This window comes from Diplotaxodon limnothrissa, linkage group LG6 (assembly GCF_057381915.1).
Source record: "Diplotaxodon limnothrissa isolate DT_005_m linkage group LG6, D_limnothrissa_male_GT1.1, whole genome shotgun sequence".
Taxonomy (NCBI): Eukaryota; Metazoa; Chordata; class Actinopteri; order Cichliformes; family Cichlidae; genus Diplotaxodon; species Diplotaxodon limnothrissa.
Genome location: NC_140601.1, coordinates 25,953,458 through 25,969,661, shown reverse-complemented (window position 1 = coordinate 25,969,661; position 16,204 = coordinate 25,953,458). Strand labels below are relative to the sequence as shown.

Genomic DNA, 16,204 nt, shown 5'->3' with positions numbered 1-16,204 from the left:
TTGCTGTTCTAGTGTTAGTTTTTTGTGTGCTTGGTTCATATTTAATTTGAGTTAAAATTTGTCATTTTTTTCTTTCTAACATGTTTAGTTTCTTCAGTGTTTTCAGTTCTATAGTAATGTCGTGGCTCACCAGTGCTACCTGGTCTGATGTCTTCTTAGGTTTTAATTGTCTTCTAGCCATTTCCTGCTTTGTTGGGTTAATTTTGCTTCCTTTGCCTCTGTCTTGTTGTCCTTCTTTGCGCTTCTTTTTTTTTTTTTAAACTAACAGTTGTTACACATTTCCTGTTTTACTTTAAAAAGTTGGTCCTCTCATGTGTTCTTTTTCCTCCCTACTTGATTGTCCTCACCTGTGCTGATTATACACATCTGAGTCTAATCCCTAGTTAGTCCTCACTGACCTTTCTTCTGTTTGCTCTTTGCTGTTTCTTATGGTTCTCTTTGTGTTTCTGAACTTGTGTTAATGTATTTTGGACTTAAATAAAAAGCCTATATTGTCCTATATTTGGGTCCTAATTCCAGCACAACACCTTCTATGACAGATGGTGTTTGCACAATTGAAATAAGATACTTTATTGTCTTAATGGCCACATCGTGGTTTTTGACATCTGTATAATATGTCCAAGTAAACCTACGTGCTGCTGAACTGAGCTGACTGTGCTAATAATCAGCATTACCATGTAATATAATTTATCTCATAATGTTTTATATTGCATTTATAGATTACTTATTTACAGATTACCCATTAAGGTAATATTCTCGGGTTACCTGTGAGTCATCTATGAGGATGTCCTTGATGAATGGCTGACCCTGAGGTTCTCCGTAGTTCATCCTCACATAATGGACTTGGTAGCCTCGGATCAGACCGTGCTGTCTTTCAGGTGCAGGGGCTCGCCATTTCACCCTAACAGCCGAGGCGTTCACAGTTTCTGCCTCCACCCCTCGTGGAGGACCACTTGGAACTACAAATGCATTTTTGGATAGAAGTCAAGGGTCACAGATGATGGGCAGTTAAACCTCTCAGTTAAAGGCCTTCACTTTAGTGAAGTTTCTTTCTAGTAAAAAAAAAAAAAATGCTTTCAGGGGCAAAAACAGCCAAAAGCTAAAAAAAGGTGAAAAACTACAACCCTACAAAAAGTCTAAAACAGCTCTGATGTCAGGGAAAAAAAGTCAAAATAGTAAAAAAAATGAGAGCGCTTGAGGAAAAACATGGAGGAAAAAAGCAGTGGAGGATAAGAAGCAAATGTAGAAAAGATAAGAATGGCAGATAGAAAAGGATTTGTTGCCAGGGGCAGATAAATAGTGGCAGGCAGTCAAAGAGAAAATACTGTTATCAAGAAAAACCTCTCCCGTACTGCCAAGAACTACACTTCTTTCCCCAAAAAGCAAAAATATACAAAAAGAAGGAAAAAACTCCAGCCACCTTTATCTATTTGACAGACCCACCCACAAGCACAAAGAGTACTGGAATCAAAAATATAACAAATTACTCTAGATACAATAAGACACTGCACTGGTTTAACATTAGATGTATCAAAATAATTGTAAAGGTACTGGAAATGATTTGGTAGGACAGATTACTGGTGAGAAAAGCCAAGGTGAGGAAAGATTGAGGTACACCGACAGCCTTGTTATTGTTAGAGGGGACTATTGCTAGCTTTCGACAGGAAAATCTCAGCAATCCTTTTAGTAAAAAGAGGGGCTTTTAGAAGAAAGGGAAAGGTGAGGAAAAAAGATGCTGGTTCAAAAAAAATAAAAGCGGATAATGCCAGCTGCTGCAGGAAAAAAGGGGACTGCTGCTGACAAGAGAAAGCAGTGGTGAGGGAGATTCTGTATGTTGGCAGATTCTGGTGGTTACAAAGGAAAAATAAAGAGGAGGTTTTCACTGGAGGGTCTGACAGTGGTTCACAAATGCATTGTCCGTTTAAATTGCAGCTCAAGAACAGAATAAATGAGTTTACTGGCCAGTAGAACAAGCTTGCTGTTAGTTTAGGGTGCTGCTTGGTTAGTAAGTTAGAGGTAGCGACTATTAGTAGGGAGGACCATCCTATTTTTATTTGTATCTTTTGTTGGGAACATACCATCTTCCTCAGTGCGGATAAGAAGCTGTAAACTTTCTGGTCCATCCCCAGCTTCCGTCTGTGCCCTCACGGTTATGCCGTACTCAGTCCATTTCTCTAGGTTTTCCAGGAGATACGGAGAACTTTCCGGAGAAATTCCATCAATTCTTTTTGATGTTTTGTTGCCCTCTGTAGTGGCATACTGGATGGAGTATCCTGTAATGATGCCGTTCTGAAACTCCACAGGTGGTGGTGCCCAACTTACCAGGACGCTGGTAGAACTGGGACTGGTGCATTTGATGTCCTGGGGAGGTGCTGAAGGAACTGATTGGCCAGTTTTGAGGAGGCACAATAGGGGTTGTTTGGGTAAATGTTATTTGGTTGTGTGTACAAGTTGTTATTGGTGGGTGGAGAGGTGAGTGGAGAAGTGAGGTTTGCCATGGGGGTGAAATTGAGCAGATGAGAGACAGAGAGCAAAAGACAAAGAAACACAAAATGAAAAAGAAACTCTGGAGAACTGAAGCTCTTTTGAAAAATGACCATAGAAATTAAAAGATGGTTGAACAGAGATACTGAAATGATGGGTGTCAACTTCTGTTTGGTAGCAATGTTTGATTAATGAAAACGAGTGAATGACAAAAACACTGACTAGAGCTTGAAACACACATACCTTCCCATAATTTGTCCTTACAGCCTACAAGCCTCTGTGGTCCATGTTGGACTTCTCATGTCTATCTGCCAACCTCGTCTTACCTTGTTTTACTGAGTCTCTTACGGACCTCAGATTGGTAGCCAACAAATGAAGTTTTTCTGGCAATCTTAAAAGAATTGCTTAGTACTGTATGCAAAATACATCAACTAAAGCTAAGTTCTTGAAATAATTATTGGTCTTTTATATATTTGTTGAAATATCAATTCTGAGGTCAGCTCCAGCTATGGTCTTGATTCATGATGGCCCCTTTTTGACAATGCAACAATGCCACATATGTGTCTAATTAAAATTGCAGCAGAGAAACCTACGTGATTTAGCATTACATGTATTTGCTTTTGCATTGTCAAAACTGGATCTTGTTTCTCTTTCGCTCTCACAAACACCTTCACACTTTCACACACTGCAGTCTGTGCAGGTAGACCTACGTGTCTGTGGTGTGTCAATGGACACTTCATTGGTATATGCCCCAATTCCATTTTTGCTTTTGGCAGCTAGCTGGAAGGTGTAGGTGGAAAAGGGCTTCAAGTTCTTGAGCAGGTAGGATGCGGCGGGCTCAAAGCTCACTTTTTTCTGAAGGGACAAAAAGACAAGAGTTAACTTTTTATAACTAGATCAATAATGATATCAAATTAGTATCACTTTACACAATCGTATTTGAATTTGTTATTGTCTATCCACCTACCAATGTGATCAGAATTTTAGGGACACTCATTAAGGGCATGGATGTCATGGTATCTTGGAGCTTTTAATGATTTCTTTCAACTTTTCATTTTTTCAGGTGACTGATTTTACAGCATACATCTTTAGTGACTGTTTGCTGAACTGGCAGAATTAGTAGAGTTTGTTTGAAATGGTTGGTTTCCTGAGACAGAACTGGCTGATCCACAAATTTTCAATAGAGTTGATGTTGGGGCTTTGGGAAGCCCTTCCAAAAACGTAACATCAAACATTTCAAAAATGGTTTTGATGTGTGTTTGGGATCATTGTTCTGTTTCTTTACTCGTTTTTCCCATTGTTTTAAAAAATTGGTCAATCCAACAACTGCTGTGAAACTAATCCATGTTATGCGGGAAAAGAGAAACTACCAGTTGTAATCAGTCACGATCACCAATGATTAAAAGAATCAAGATTCAAATTGAGCCTGTTTGCGTGCCCTGTTGAGCCTGTGTGGACTCGAGAAATAAATAAATCATTAAATTCAAACTTGTGCACTCAATTCATGTTTTTTAAAGTCATTAAAGTTTTCTTTTCTGTACAATCATACCACCCTGAAAACTGAACAGTTCAAAGAAAACATTCAACGTCCAAAATGATCATGACATTCATACCAATGATGGGTTTAGGTAAACTTCTGACCACAACTTTACCTATAAAATTATAAATTTATGAAAACAGCCCATTTAGTGACAATTTTTTTTATCTCCCCATCTTTACCTCTTCTGTGTTGTCAGCTCGTCGGTAAACAAGTTCATATCCTGTAATCTGGTTATCTGGGCCACCCTGGGTCGTTGGAGCCACCCAGAACAACAGGATACTGGTTTCAGACTTTGCCTCACCCTTAAAATCTAATGGTTGAGAAGGAACTAAAGGGGAAGAGGATTGTTTAAAGAACACTAAGACTACATAATCTTAACCATTATATGCCATTTGCTTCTCTTATTTTACCTCCAGTCTTGGCTATAATCTGCAGGTCCTGGGACAAGGGGCCATCTCCTACAGAGGTAAAGGCCAGCACTCGGATGTAATAAGTCTTGTTAGGAGTCAAATCCTGGATGGTGATGAAGCTGGATCCACGCACCATCTGCTTCTCCCACTGCACAACACCGGTGCACAACACAATGCATGAATGCAAGCAGGCACACAGATACACTCTCATACCTTATACATCTTGGCAACACAAGTTATCATCTGTTATGCATAAATAGTAACAATAACAATAAGCCAAACCACACACACAGGAATACACACCTGGTTCACTGGCAGCGAATTGTCAGAGGTGTAGTACACTCTGTAACCAACCACCTGTCCATTAGGTTCCTCAGGCTCATCCCAGTGGATCATTGCTGTTGTGGCGCTCAGCATCCGACCTATGACCTACAAATAAAAAGAGTAAAATTAAACACCAAGTGCAAAAGTGACACAAATGTGGAGAAAGTTTAAACCTGGATTCTGCTAATAGGCAACAGGGGACAGTTTATGTGGTTGCCAAACGGACAATGATCGCATTTAAGTCTAGGGGGAAAAGACCCTTCATCTATAGAAGGTGTACGTTTTGGTTGACATGTCAATATTGCGCGTGTGAAAGTGCCATCGCACTACCACCACCATGTTTGACTATTGGTAAGTTCTTTGTATTGAAATGCTGTGTTAGTTTTACACCAGCTGTAAGACCTTAACTGAGACAAGTGAGCTGGCAGTTCTTTAGATGTTATTCTGGGTTCTTTTGCGCCCTCCTGGATAAGTCACCGATGTACTCTTGGAGTAATTTCGGTAGGCTGGCCAATCCTGGGAAGGTTCACCACTGTTCCAAGTTTTCTCAATTTGTAAATAATGGTTTACATCAGGGTTCAATGGGGTCCTAAAGCCTTACAAATGGCTTTGTAACATCTTCCAGACTGATAGATGTCAGTGTCTTTGTTTGTCAGCTATTATTGAGTTGTTTGTAGATTGTGGCACAATGTGTTACTTTAAAAAAAGATCTTTTGGCCTACTTCATTTTGTCAGACAGGTGTCAGATATGTAAGGGGTTTCTTGATTCAGCAGTCCTAGAAGTAATCAGGTCTGGATGTGGCTAGTTCAACTGAACTCTTTGCAAAAACATGATTAATCACAATTAATTAATAATTGAAAAAGGAGGACTGATTACTTTTTTGATGCAGAACCTGGGAAGTTTGGCATGTTTTTTCCATAAAGAAATGAAACCATTGTGTAAAAACTGCATTTTGTATTTACTTATCTTTGTCTAATATTAAAAGTTGTTTGATGATTGGAGAGATGTAAACATGACAAATATGCAAAAACAAAACAAAAATAAAACTAAGAAATCAAGAAGGGGGAAAAAAGTTTGTCACAGCACTGGAAAACAGCACACACTGAAATGCATTAAAATAGAGGTTACATAAATGCATCCTCATATTGAACCAGAAATACCAATTTGTATTTATATGCCTAACTAGTCAAGTTGCATATTACATCCATATCTCTCTACATGTAATATGAAATGTTATGATATGTAAAATGTATAATATGTGAGGTGAAGCCTTAGAAAAATTTGGTCTCTGACCAAATGTAAATGATTTAAAACCCTATATAAATATAAGAAACATGTATTTTATAGAAAATTATGATGATTTATTTTGGCTAAAATGCCATCACTGTGATATTTTATCCAATTCCACATTTTTGTATACCATAGTTTGCAATAATTAGTGAAATAAATCCTGGTATATGGCCCTTTGAACAAATTCTAATCATTCCAGTATGTATGCTTGTACCAAATTTGAAATTCCCTCAAAGCTTTTATGAGAATAGAACAGGATGGACAGACAGCTCCAGCAACGGCTGTCTCAGAGTCAAAAATAGCCTCGATCCATATTTGGAAAGAACATTTTTATCGCTGTAAAAACTGCTTTCCACTTTGTCAAATAAAGGCATCATCCTGACCTGGCGAGGAGGCGAGGAGGGGGCCTGCTCAGCTGTGCGAGCCTCCACCACCTCGCTGGAGGGGCCCTGACCAATGGTGTTGACAGCTGCCACCCGAAAGTCATAGTGAGAGTAAGGACTCAGGCCGCCCACACTATAGCGTGTTGTAGCAATGCCATCAATCTCTTTATAGGGGTCCTCTGAGCCTTTGGCGCGATGCTAGATGAAACAAGAGATGAAAAGGGGAAGAAGAAGTAGTACAGACTGAATTCAAGCTGCAATAAACAACTTTGTATTGAGTTAACAGCTACAGCTGTGTCTGTATACATAAATACATCAAAACTATGTAAAACCATACCTGCATCTACTCATCTAGATTTACATTGAAATGTACAGAGTGAAATTTGGCAATTCATGTTTCATGCAGGAGTCCTGCAATTTAGAAAGTGAGTATTTCAATACTACTGTTAACCATAGTACTGTTAATTCATTCTCTTTTATGAATTTACCACTGTCAGTAGGGAGTATTCACAGGACACCAGATTTACTTTGAACACTTCGAGGGAGGTTATTAGTATTGGGAGAAACAGGGATTCCTGCCTTCGCAGCCATACTAAGTAGGCTTGAGGCCAACATAATAACAGTTTATATTGATAAATCCTAGTGCTCTAAGACTCTGGGTATGCAGAGAATGCAATAATTCATAAATAGCATTTTTTATTTACAACAGAACATAGAAAACATGACATTTTCTAAATCCTTTAACGATATTATTTATTCTAGATAACGAGTCTTTACACGTTTACATTGAGGAACATTATTGCGAAATTGTTCCACGTTTTGTATTTTTAATAAAATGATAAAATGCCTCAATTCAAGCTTTCTGTGCATTGTTCTGAAAATATTGGTTTATGAGATCTGGAATTCACTGGATTGTGTTTTATGTATACAGCATTATACATCCCAAGTTTCTTGGAATTCGAGTTGTATAATGTGTGTCTCAGCAATTTGTGTACATATAGTGCTGTGAGGGAGGTAATGTTTACGTGCTTACAAGTCTGTTATACCTGTATGATATAGTAGGAGACGGGTTCAGGGTTTCCAGAATCCCAGGTGAGAGTGATGCTTGTTGCAGTTCTCTCTGTCACCACAGGCATGCCAGGAGCCTTTGGCAAAGCTGAAGTGTGGAAAAAAGACGAGACATATTTTATTGTTTATTGTAATAGACAGCTGGGCAGAGACACGTTTAGCACTCTAGTGCATCACCTCTTTTTTAAGCGCCCCAAGCAACATTTTCTCAGTGTTTCTTGATAGGATTTAAGCTGCTCAGCAGATCAGGGCCTTCTTTGTCATATATATTTTTTTAAATTAATTCTCTAAATATTTTGTCTTGAAGAGAAACACGCAATGAATTTAAGACCACTTAACAGCATTTTACTGCAAAGCTGTGCTAGTTTAATGTATAGACATGGCTTGGTATTGTCTTGCTGACAGAAGTAAGACTAGTTTACTGGTAGCCCACAGGATGCAGTTCTTGATTTTTTTTAAAGTAGAATTTCATATTTTTGACTGAGTCTTACAATCTTACATGAGTTCAGGCCCAGAACTCATACAGTGTAACTCGTGCAACTCTTTCTGGATTTTTGTCTTACACTTTTCATGTTTATTTATTCATTGCATGGTGAAGTCTTACAGTAGAAACCATGACAAGCATTGTTCATTGAGCTCAAAGAGAGATTTTCACAAACCCATTAGGTCAGTTTTTAATGTAGTGCCACTTGAGGCCATGAAGATCATAGTAATTCAATATTGTTCTAGGTCTTGTCCTTTGAGTACATAGATTTACCACAAGCTCTTTAAATTTCAACATTTCTTTTTAATTTTTGTGATGACAATCCCCATTTTTCCTTCTGAAAGACTTTAAAAGTCTCTATGGATGCTCTTTTCATACAGTATATCATTACGTTAGCTACCTGTTACCCATTTGCCTAAATAGCTGAAAGATACTCCAACAGGCGTTATTCCTAAGAACTTTCTTAAAACACAAATTTTCTTTCTTACCCCTGTTCCAACTTTTCTGAGAGTTACAGGAACTCAATTCAAAATCAGCACATTCTTCACAAAGTAACTACAACAGTAAAATCTCAGCTTCAGTATTTAACACGTTTTTCATACAATACTGAGTTTAGATTTGCACATCACTACACTGTCTTTTGATTTCCATTTGCTTAAAGCAGCTCCCCAAGGAATAGAGTTGCATTTGAAACCAAATTAACCCTCTTGAAATAATTAAGTATTCAAACTGATACAGCTGTTACAGCAATAAAAAAGAGCCTTTTCCAATCTAAACCATAACAAAACAAATCTAACTAAATCTCATAAGTCCATGTTACGGCCCTAGCAGGGCCTCCTCCTGAAGTTGCCTGTGTGGGCGTGTCCTACCATCTCTCCTGCCTTAGGTGCCACCTTTTTCTATCGTACAGCTGACTCACGTCAGCAATTAAAGGTATTTAAGGGCAGAGAAAGGTGAGCTCTGGCGCCAGAGTGCCATGTGAGTGGTTGCAGCTAGTTAGCTGTGTGTTTGCACTAAGTTAGCTGTGTGAGTGTTTGGAGGTTGCAGCTAGTGACATTGTTTTTTTGTGATTGTTTGCTTGGTGGAGAGTGTTTGGTTACTAACCTTTTTTCTGGCTTCCATTATAATAGTTTCTTCTTAATTTTAATTAACTGTAAAACATGTAGTTGTCTTTGTATCTGCTTCAAATGTATTCAGTGACTATTTGTCTGCGTCCATATAGTACAGAACTGCATCTTTAGTGTGTTCATTAGATGCACTCATTACTTTCCTCTTCAATACATATTTTTAACATCTGTATATAAAGGAGCTCTCATACAAATAAGTTTCTTTACTGTCTTACTTTTTAATTCTTTTGTAATAAAAATACATGTTAAACAGAGAGAAAGAGAGTACTGCAGTTCTGCCTTATTACAAAGTCATAAGCAAAATCGCCCTCGATTAAGGTTGGTGTATAACTCTTTTGTTCCTATCCTTTCCACTACTCACCTTTAACTATAATCTGTGCCACTGCCTCAATCACACCTAGCGTTGACATGGCAACGCACGTGTAATTGTTGGACTGGCGTACGTCAGTCAGTTCTAGTACATTGCGGCCAATGGGCATGTCGTCCTCTGGCGTCAGGTCTTCTGCCCCCAGCATCCATTTCACATATGGCATGGGTGAGCCTACCGCCACGCAGGTGATGTTGACGTTCCCTCCTGGCATGATTTCGCTATCCGCCGGAGGAATGGAAAAGCGAGGGGGGACACGGCGCACTGGACCAAACGGCAAAGAAGGCAAGAGAAGACAAACAATTACAATTTAATGATTGTGCAGAGCGACGGAGAACAATCAGGAGGTTTGAGCTCTGAGATAAAGTTTTATGACATTCAAGTTAGAGTACAAGCATTTGAACAGTCTGGTACACTACCATTAGGGTGCATGTGATATCAAGATGTTTTATTAATGTGAATTTTAAAATTTTATGAACATAAAAGACAGAAAAAAGGAGAGCAAAAATCACAACACACACACACATGCATTCACATGGAAAAACAGCACATGGTATATTACTCTGGAGTAAAATGTACAGGCGGGTTTAGACTTTCAGTATTGCACACAGGCCACAGCTGAGCCACACAAACAGAAAGTGTCAGTTTAATGGAAGAAAAAAGGCAAAAAACAACAACTCAGGACTCGAGAGAACCACTCGGTCGTTACAGTACCAACCTTCTCGCAGCTCTGCAGTGGGAGATATGACATGGCGGGAGGAGGAAGAAAAGACAGGAAAATGCAAAATATCAGAAAGAGAATACAAGACAAAGAGAGATATGTTAGACAAAAAGAGCTTTGCAAGGTGGCAAAATACAGAAAGGACAAGAGAACGAGCAAGGAAGGGCAAGAACGTGTGAGGGGAGGACAGGAAAGAAAAGGAGGCCATACATGGCCAACGTTGGTGAAAGCGTTCCTGTTTAAGGCAGGCTCCTCTGCCAGCTGTCTCCATAGACTGCCTGTCAAACACTCACTGAGCAGCTCTGCAAGATTTCCCTGGCCCTGCAAGCACTGTTAGACACACATCACTGACTGTATGCTGTTTGTGTTTATGTGTACGTGCATGTGGATTTTATATATGACATAGGTGTGTATCCTAATGTGTGTGAATTCAGTGTTTGCTATGTATCCCCATGAGCCATGTTGGAGTCAGAAAAAAAGAAAAAAAAAGATGCTCCACTGTTTAAGACCTTTTTTAAGGGGTGGGTTGAAGGCAGACAACAGAGCAAAAGGCCCCAGGAATAAAAATGTCTCCGAGATTCAAACATTTCGTGGGTATGCGTGTGAATGTGCGTGTGCTGAAGGAGCAGAGGGGAAGACAGCGCCTGAGGAGGTGAGATGGCTGTCAGATTTGGAGAGAAATACAAGTTTTAACCAGACAATGATTTGGTTTTTCTCTGAGGTCTAAAGGCTAAGAAGGCAGGGCAAAGAGATAAGTGACTCGAGTGAAACATTTAGGCCAGCCTTAAGAGCGCTCATTCTTAAACCATCCAGTTTCATTGCTCGATAGCTAAAAACTATAAAATATAGTCTACTTAAAAGCATTGTATCATGTTAATAAATTAGATATATTCCTAATATAGGTCTATCTACTGATACGTGTGTGTAAATTTCATCTCATCCACACATAATCATTAGAATTGTTGCATCATCATAAAAAAAGTGTTCAAACTCTTACCTCTTACATAAAGGTTAGCTGGGGTGGAATAACGTGTCCCATCCCTGTTGGTAGCAACACACTCATACTTCCCCTGGTCTGACTCCTCACTCATCTCTATCTGGAGGGCACCTGGATGCATGGAGGGACGGAGAGGAAGAGCAAAAAGATAAAGAGAGGACAGAGAGTCACACAGACAGACAGACAGAAGAAAGAGCAATCACACAGAAGTGGAAGACATTAGGAATTTTGATATAGTAAGTATATACATTAACATATAAATGGTAAAAAAAAAAACTGCAGAAAGAATAAGAATAAATGAGTCTGTGGGCATTTTCAGAAAACAAACAGGCTGAACTCATTCTGAGGAAAGTAGGGGTACAAACAGAGGCAAATCTATAGAGCGACTTTAACAAGTTTCTACCACTTTCAGCAAGAATCTGCCCAAAACAAGGGTCAGCTTCCTGATTTCAAAATATGAAAAAAAGAAAAAAGAAAAAAAGAGAAAAACAACCCAAAAGACCAAAACAAAACCTACAAAAAAGGAGAATGCGGTCTTCATGCAAAGCAAATGAAACAAACAGCTAGAATGCGCAGAAATCCGTCACTGTATTTTGAGAAGAAAAAAAAATGCTGAAAATTGAGATGCAGTTACATTAAGCAACAAATCATGTTTCATTTTCCAAGGATAACGTCTGACAAAAGATATTGCCATGGCAATAAGATTTTCCCAACCCTTTCGGATCCACCAATGGGATCAGGAGTGTGATGTCAATTTAAAACACACCCAATAAGGAGGTAAAGACATCAACCGACCTCCGTCAAGGCCAACAGATTGGAAAAAAAAAAAGAACGACATACGCAAAGCCTTGGGAAGGGACCGATGTTTTCTCGCTCCCTGAAAATAGAAAAACTGTCAAAAAAAGAGTCAACCAGAGGTTCTTTAAAGATGGTGTGGTAAGGCAAAAAAGCGCCCATAAAAACTTTATCAAAAAAGTGGTTGTTTGGGGCTTTTTATCGGTAATGAGAGAGGTAAAGAGAGAGGTAATGGTAAAAACCATGAAAGTATGTGTGTTTCTGTGTGTGTGCGTGTGGAGATTTGAGAATTTATGTGTGCGTGTGAGCGCACTCATGTTTGCAAGTGTGTGTCTGAGTCTTTGCCATCTGGACTTTTCAGCCTGAGCGAATAACAGCTGGGAGGAAAAACAAAACTGGGACGTTTGATTGGGCAAATAGAGACAAGGTAGAAGGAGAGGCCAGGCCAAGCTTAGGTCAAGACCTCTGAGAAAAAGAGAGAAAAAAAAAAAAAGAAATTCAGGTCACAAAAATTTAAAAAGCAACAAACAAACAAACAGAGGTAGAAGTGAGTACGCTTTTTCACCTCAAACTAAGCAACAAAGAAAGAAAACCAAGTTGTAAACATATCATGCGTTTGATTGGAAACACGGTCGATGTGAACGGTGGTTAAACTGATGGGTACGAAAGAGAGATCACAACATGACGAGGAAGGAAGCAATGGACTTCTTTGTTACAGAGTGAACGCTGAGGCTGAGATGGAAAAATTAAAGTGTGAAGAGGGGATGAAGGATGAGAAGAGGGGAGGTGACAGTCATAGTATAATGAGTTGCTTGCTCAACTCCAATTCCTCCTCTTGCACCTACTGCAGATCTGAAGCAGTTGGATGAGTTTTACCAATGTCACAGAGTCTTGAGTCTTTTGGACTAAACCCCATATTGATTAACCCACCCGGGGCTGCTTTTCAGATCTGTGAGACAAGTAGGAACCAGGGGTTGAAAAGGAATCAGGCCACTGTGTCATGTTGGTCCTCCCAGCAGTCTTACCTCGTATGGGCGTGCCACCTGAGTGGGCAATGAATGCACGAGATTAGAGAAGGAGAAGAAGAAGAAAATGTTAGTACCACAGAAGGAGAAGGGGATAAGGGAGGGAGGGACTGGGGGAAGGGGGTGGGGGTGGGGAGTAACTTGGCAAGGAGAAGAATCAAATTAGAGAGAAAGACTCAAAATATAGATCCTTACAGAGCGAGAGGAAGAAGAGGCATAAAGGAAATAGAATAAACTAAGACAGAATAAGCCTGAGAAGAGGAAAAACTGACCTGAGATAGAGCGATAGACAGTGACAGAGCTATAAGGAGATGGGTTATTGATTGGACTTTATTGACTTGTAGCAGGGGTGGATGTGGCTATAGGAGAAGGGTGTCTGCACTACACTCATCTGGGTGTCTAAAAAGTGTACTGGCGAACTCTAAGTCCATTAACTACTATGAGCTTTTAACTGCTCTTGTCCTCTAAATGGCTCGAAACCAGGTTTAATCCTGCTAGTTGCAAAGTGTGTTAAAACCTCTATTAGATAATGCGATATTTGCCCCATGCAAGGCAAGCACCCGCTATTTTAGTTCGTGGCTTCTGAGTTCATCTGAGCAGTGACTTCCTAGTAAATTCACTCTTAGCCAGTCACATCACAGGTCTCTATTCTCTGAAACAGCTGTGCCAATTACAGTGATGCATGATGACAACAGCTCCAAAAACAGCAAGAGGCTGATTAAAAAATGTTATTATTGTCTGGGTGGTGCCGAAAGGCACATCCTAAACACACAACACATCAAATTTTCAGCCAAAGGCAGATGGTGTGGGTTTTTATTCAAGTTGTGGAATAATACCAGAAACAAACAATAAAAACGTGGCAGAAGCCTTTGATGTGCCCTAATCTCTCAGAACTACCTTAAATGATAAATGCTGACATGCAGCTTTGCACAAAATAAACATTTTTTATGGTGATTTAAAAGACTCAACTGTCTGGAGAGCGATTAATTAAGGTGATGTATTTGCATAAATCATAAATACATATTTTCATACTCTGTCATACTTCATTTGCTCTCGCTGATGAAATCACAACAGCGTGGTTCTCAGATAACTTTTCCCAGCACGTCTATACATATTTTCCACCAAAAATGCAGACACCCCACGCGGCGCTGACTTATTGGAATGAACTCACACCTGTTTGTGTGACGTGCGCACAGTGTGGTCGCAAAGTAAAGTCATTTAAAGGTCAGGAAATTACCAAACCGATAAAGCGCAAGCTTTTGTGCCACCACTAAAATAGGGCTTATCACATCAGAGCGCTTTCAGCAGGGCATCAACTGTCAGCCAAGAAATGCTCAACTGAAATCAGACGCATGTGTCGAGCTGATGTCTCTTAGGCTCATCTTAAGGTATCTAAACTGAAAATGTATTTTAAAAAAAGTATAGCAAAGTTTTTTAAGGTAATACTACCTATGAGAAATGAAAGCTAAAGCCAGCCTCTACTTCCCCCCCCCTCAGTCTTATAATGAAATTTTAAAATTTATAAACTAACATGACAAAAAACATCAGTTTTAATCAGATTAAACTATATATCAGAAAGTAGATTTGCAATTTAACAGATACAACTCTGCCTTTAAAGGTGTAACATGAGGAAAAGCTAAGGTCTGAGTCCTCACATTACAGGAAAATTTAAGCTGTAGTAATCGCATATTTGGCCCACTGTGCATTTATATGCCAAAGAAGTTTTTCTAAATCAAGTAAATGATTCAAATGTCTAAAACATTTTACGTGATTGTTGGAAAATTAGTGGAAATTACAGCATCACTAAATTTTCAACTATCCATAAACTGAGCAGACGAGATTGTTTCTTCTTCTTTCTAAAACAGTTAATCCTTACTAAGCTCTTTTTTACACTAATGCAGTGTAACGTCTGACCACTACTTTTACACCACAGCAACTAGACTTATATGTTTTCATATATGCCTATCACAATGCACAGCTAATGTCTAGAAGGCTGAAACGTGGTCTCGATTGATTTCTTTATCCTGGCTCCACCAGTGGCCATCTAGAGCTCATAGCTATTGACTGGTAACTTTATACAGCAGACTGGAGATAGTAAGTGGATGAGTGAAAGGCAGGGTGAGTGAGTGAGTGAGGGAAAGAATATTTGAATTAGCAAAGGAGTGGAAAAGTAAATAGGTGAGTGTGAGGAGAAAAAATATTATTCTCTGGGCGTGGAAGGGCTGCAGGTGCACAGATGAGGGTGAGGTCAGCTACATCTAGGTTGACAGAGTGTGTGTGTGTCTTTCTATGTGCATGTCTGTGTGTGTGTGTGTTTGTACGTCCTCTTTGTGGCATCTACCTTTAGCCAGTACAATGTACAGGTGCTTTGAGAGACAAGTGCGTGTATTACAGTGGGTGTGTTCACATCTATGCTTTGTGCTGTGTAAAAACTGTTAGTATGCCATGCATTTTAATAACACTGCAATAGTTGTAAAAGTGAGCAGCAGCAAAATCAGTAGCAACATTAGTGAACAGTATATAGAAAAGTGGACAGTGAGGGTGTGGGCCTTGGAACAGAAGCACTTACCAAAGGACTCTGTGGTTAAAAAGATACAAAGAGAAAAGAAACAGCATAGACATTGCATTACAATCGGACCATTAGTTACACAGAGGAGTTGACTTAGTAGAAACACCTTGAAAACTCCACAAAAAAAAGTAATGACATGGAAATTTATACTTTAAAGAATCATACAAGTCACGCTATTTTTCATCATAATAATAACCACTTAAAAAAGCTAACATGGCTAACTACCAAGTATTTTACATTTAAGTTGTAACAATTTTTCTACATCCTTTAAATGTTTTTTTTATATTTCTTTATAAATTAAGATAATAAAGAATCCAGTGCAGGGTCTTGGGGGTTGAGCCAGATAATAATAATAATAATAAAAAAAGCAGGGACACAAACAAATAGGTTGGTATATCCACACAGAAGCCAGAGACTTGGGTGTCCAATCACAAGAAAGGGGGTTTTAGGTCCAGAGTCGGTCCCTGAAAGCAGAAGGAGGACTGAGGAGGGAGCAGACTTACACACTACTGTGGCTCAAGAAAAAAACAAAAATATAAAAAAAAATCTCGATTGAAATGGATTAATGATTTGACTGGAACAGAATAAACTGTCCTCGTATTATTCAATTTTGGTTTTT

General features: G+C 39.1%; 1 protein-coding gene across 1 annotated transcript in view; it reads right to left on the bottom strand.

Moving 5' to 3' along the window:
• Window positions 1-16,204, bottom strand: part of ptprdb (protein tyrosine phosphatase receptor type Db) — an 89,665-nt gene that overhangs the window by 27,408 nt on the left and 46,053 nt on the right. The window contains exons 6-15 of the mRNA XM_085357022.1: window positions 11,197-11,307; window positions 9,473-9,742; window positions 7,479-7,588; window positions 6,433-6,630; window positions 4,738-4,863; window positions 4,435-4,582; window positions 4,204-4,352; window positions 3,195-3,339; window positions 2,079-2,381; window positions 766-959 (exon numbers count right to left, since the gene is read on the bottom strand). Coding sequence (XP_085213148.1) covers window positions 766-959; window positions 2,079-2,381; window positions 3,195-3,339; window positions 4,204-4,352; window positions 4,435-4,582; window positions 4,738-4,863; window positions 6,433-6,630; window positions 7,479-7,588; window positions 9,473-9,742; window positions 11,197-11,307 — 1,754 coding nt within the window. The remainder of the gene's footprint in view (window positions 1-765; window positions 960-2,078; window positions 2,382-3,194; window positions 3,340-4,203; window positions 4,353-4,434; window positions 4,583-4,737; window positions 4,864-6,432; window positions 6,631-7,478; window positions 7,589-9,472; window positions 9,743-11,196; window positions 11,308-16,204) is intronic.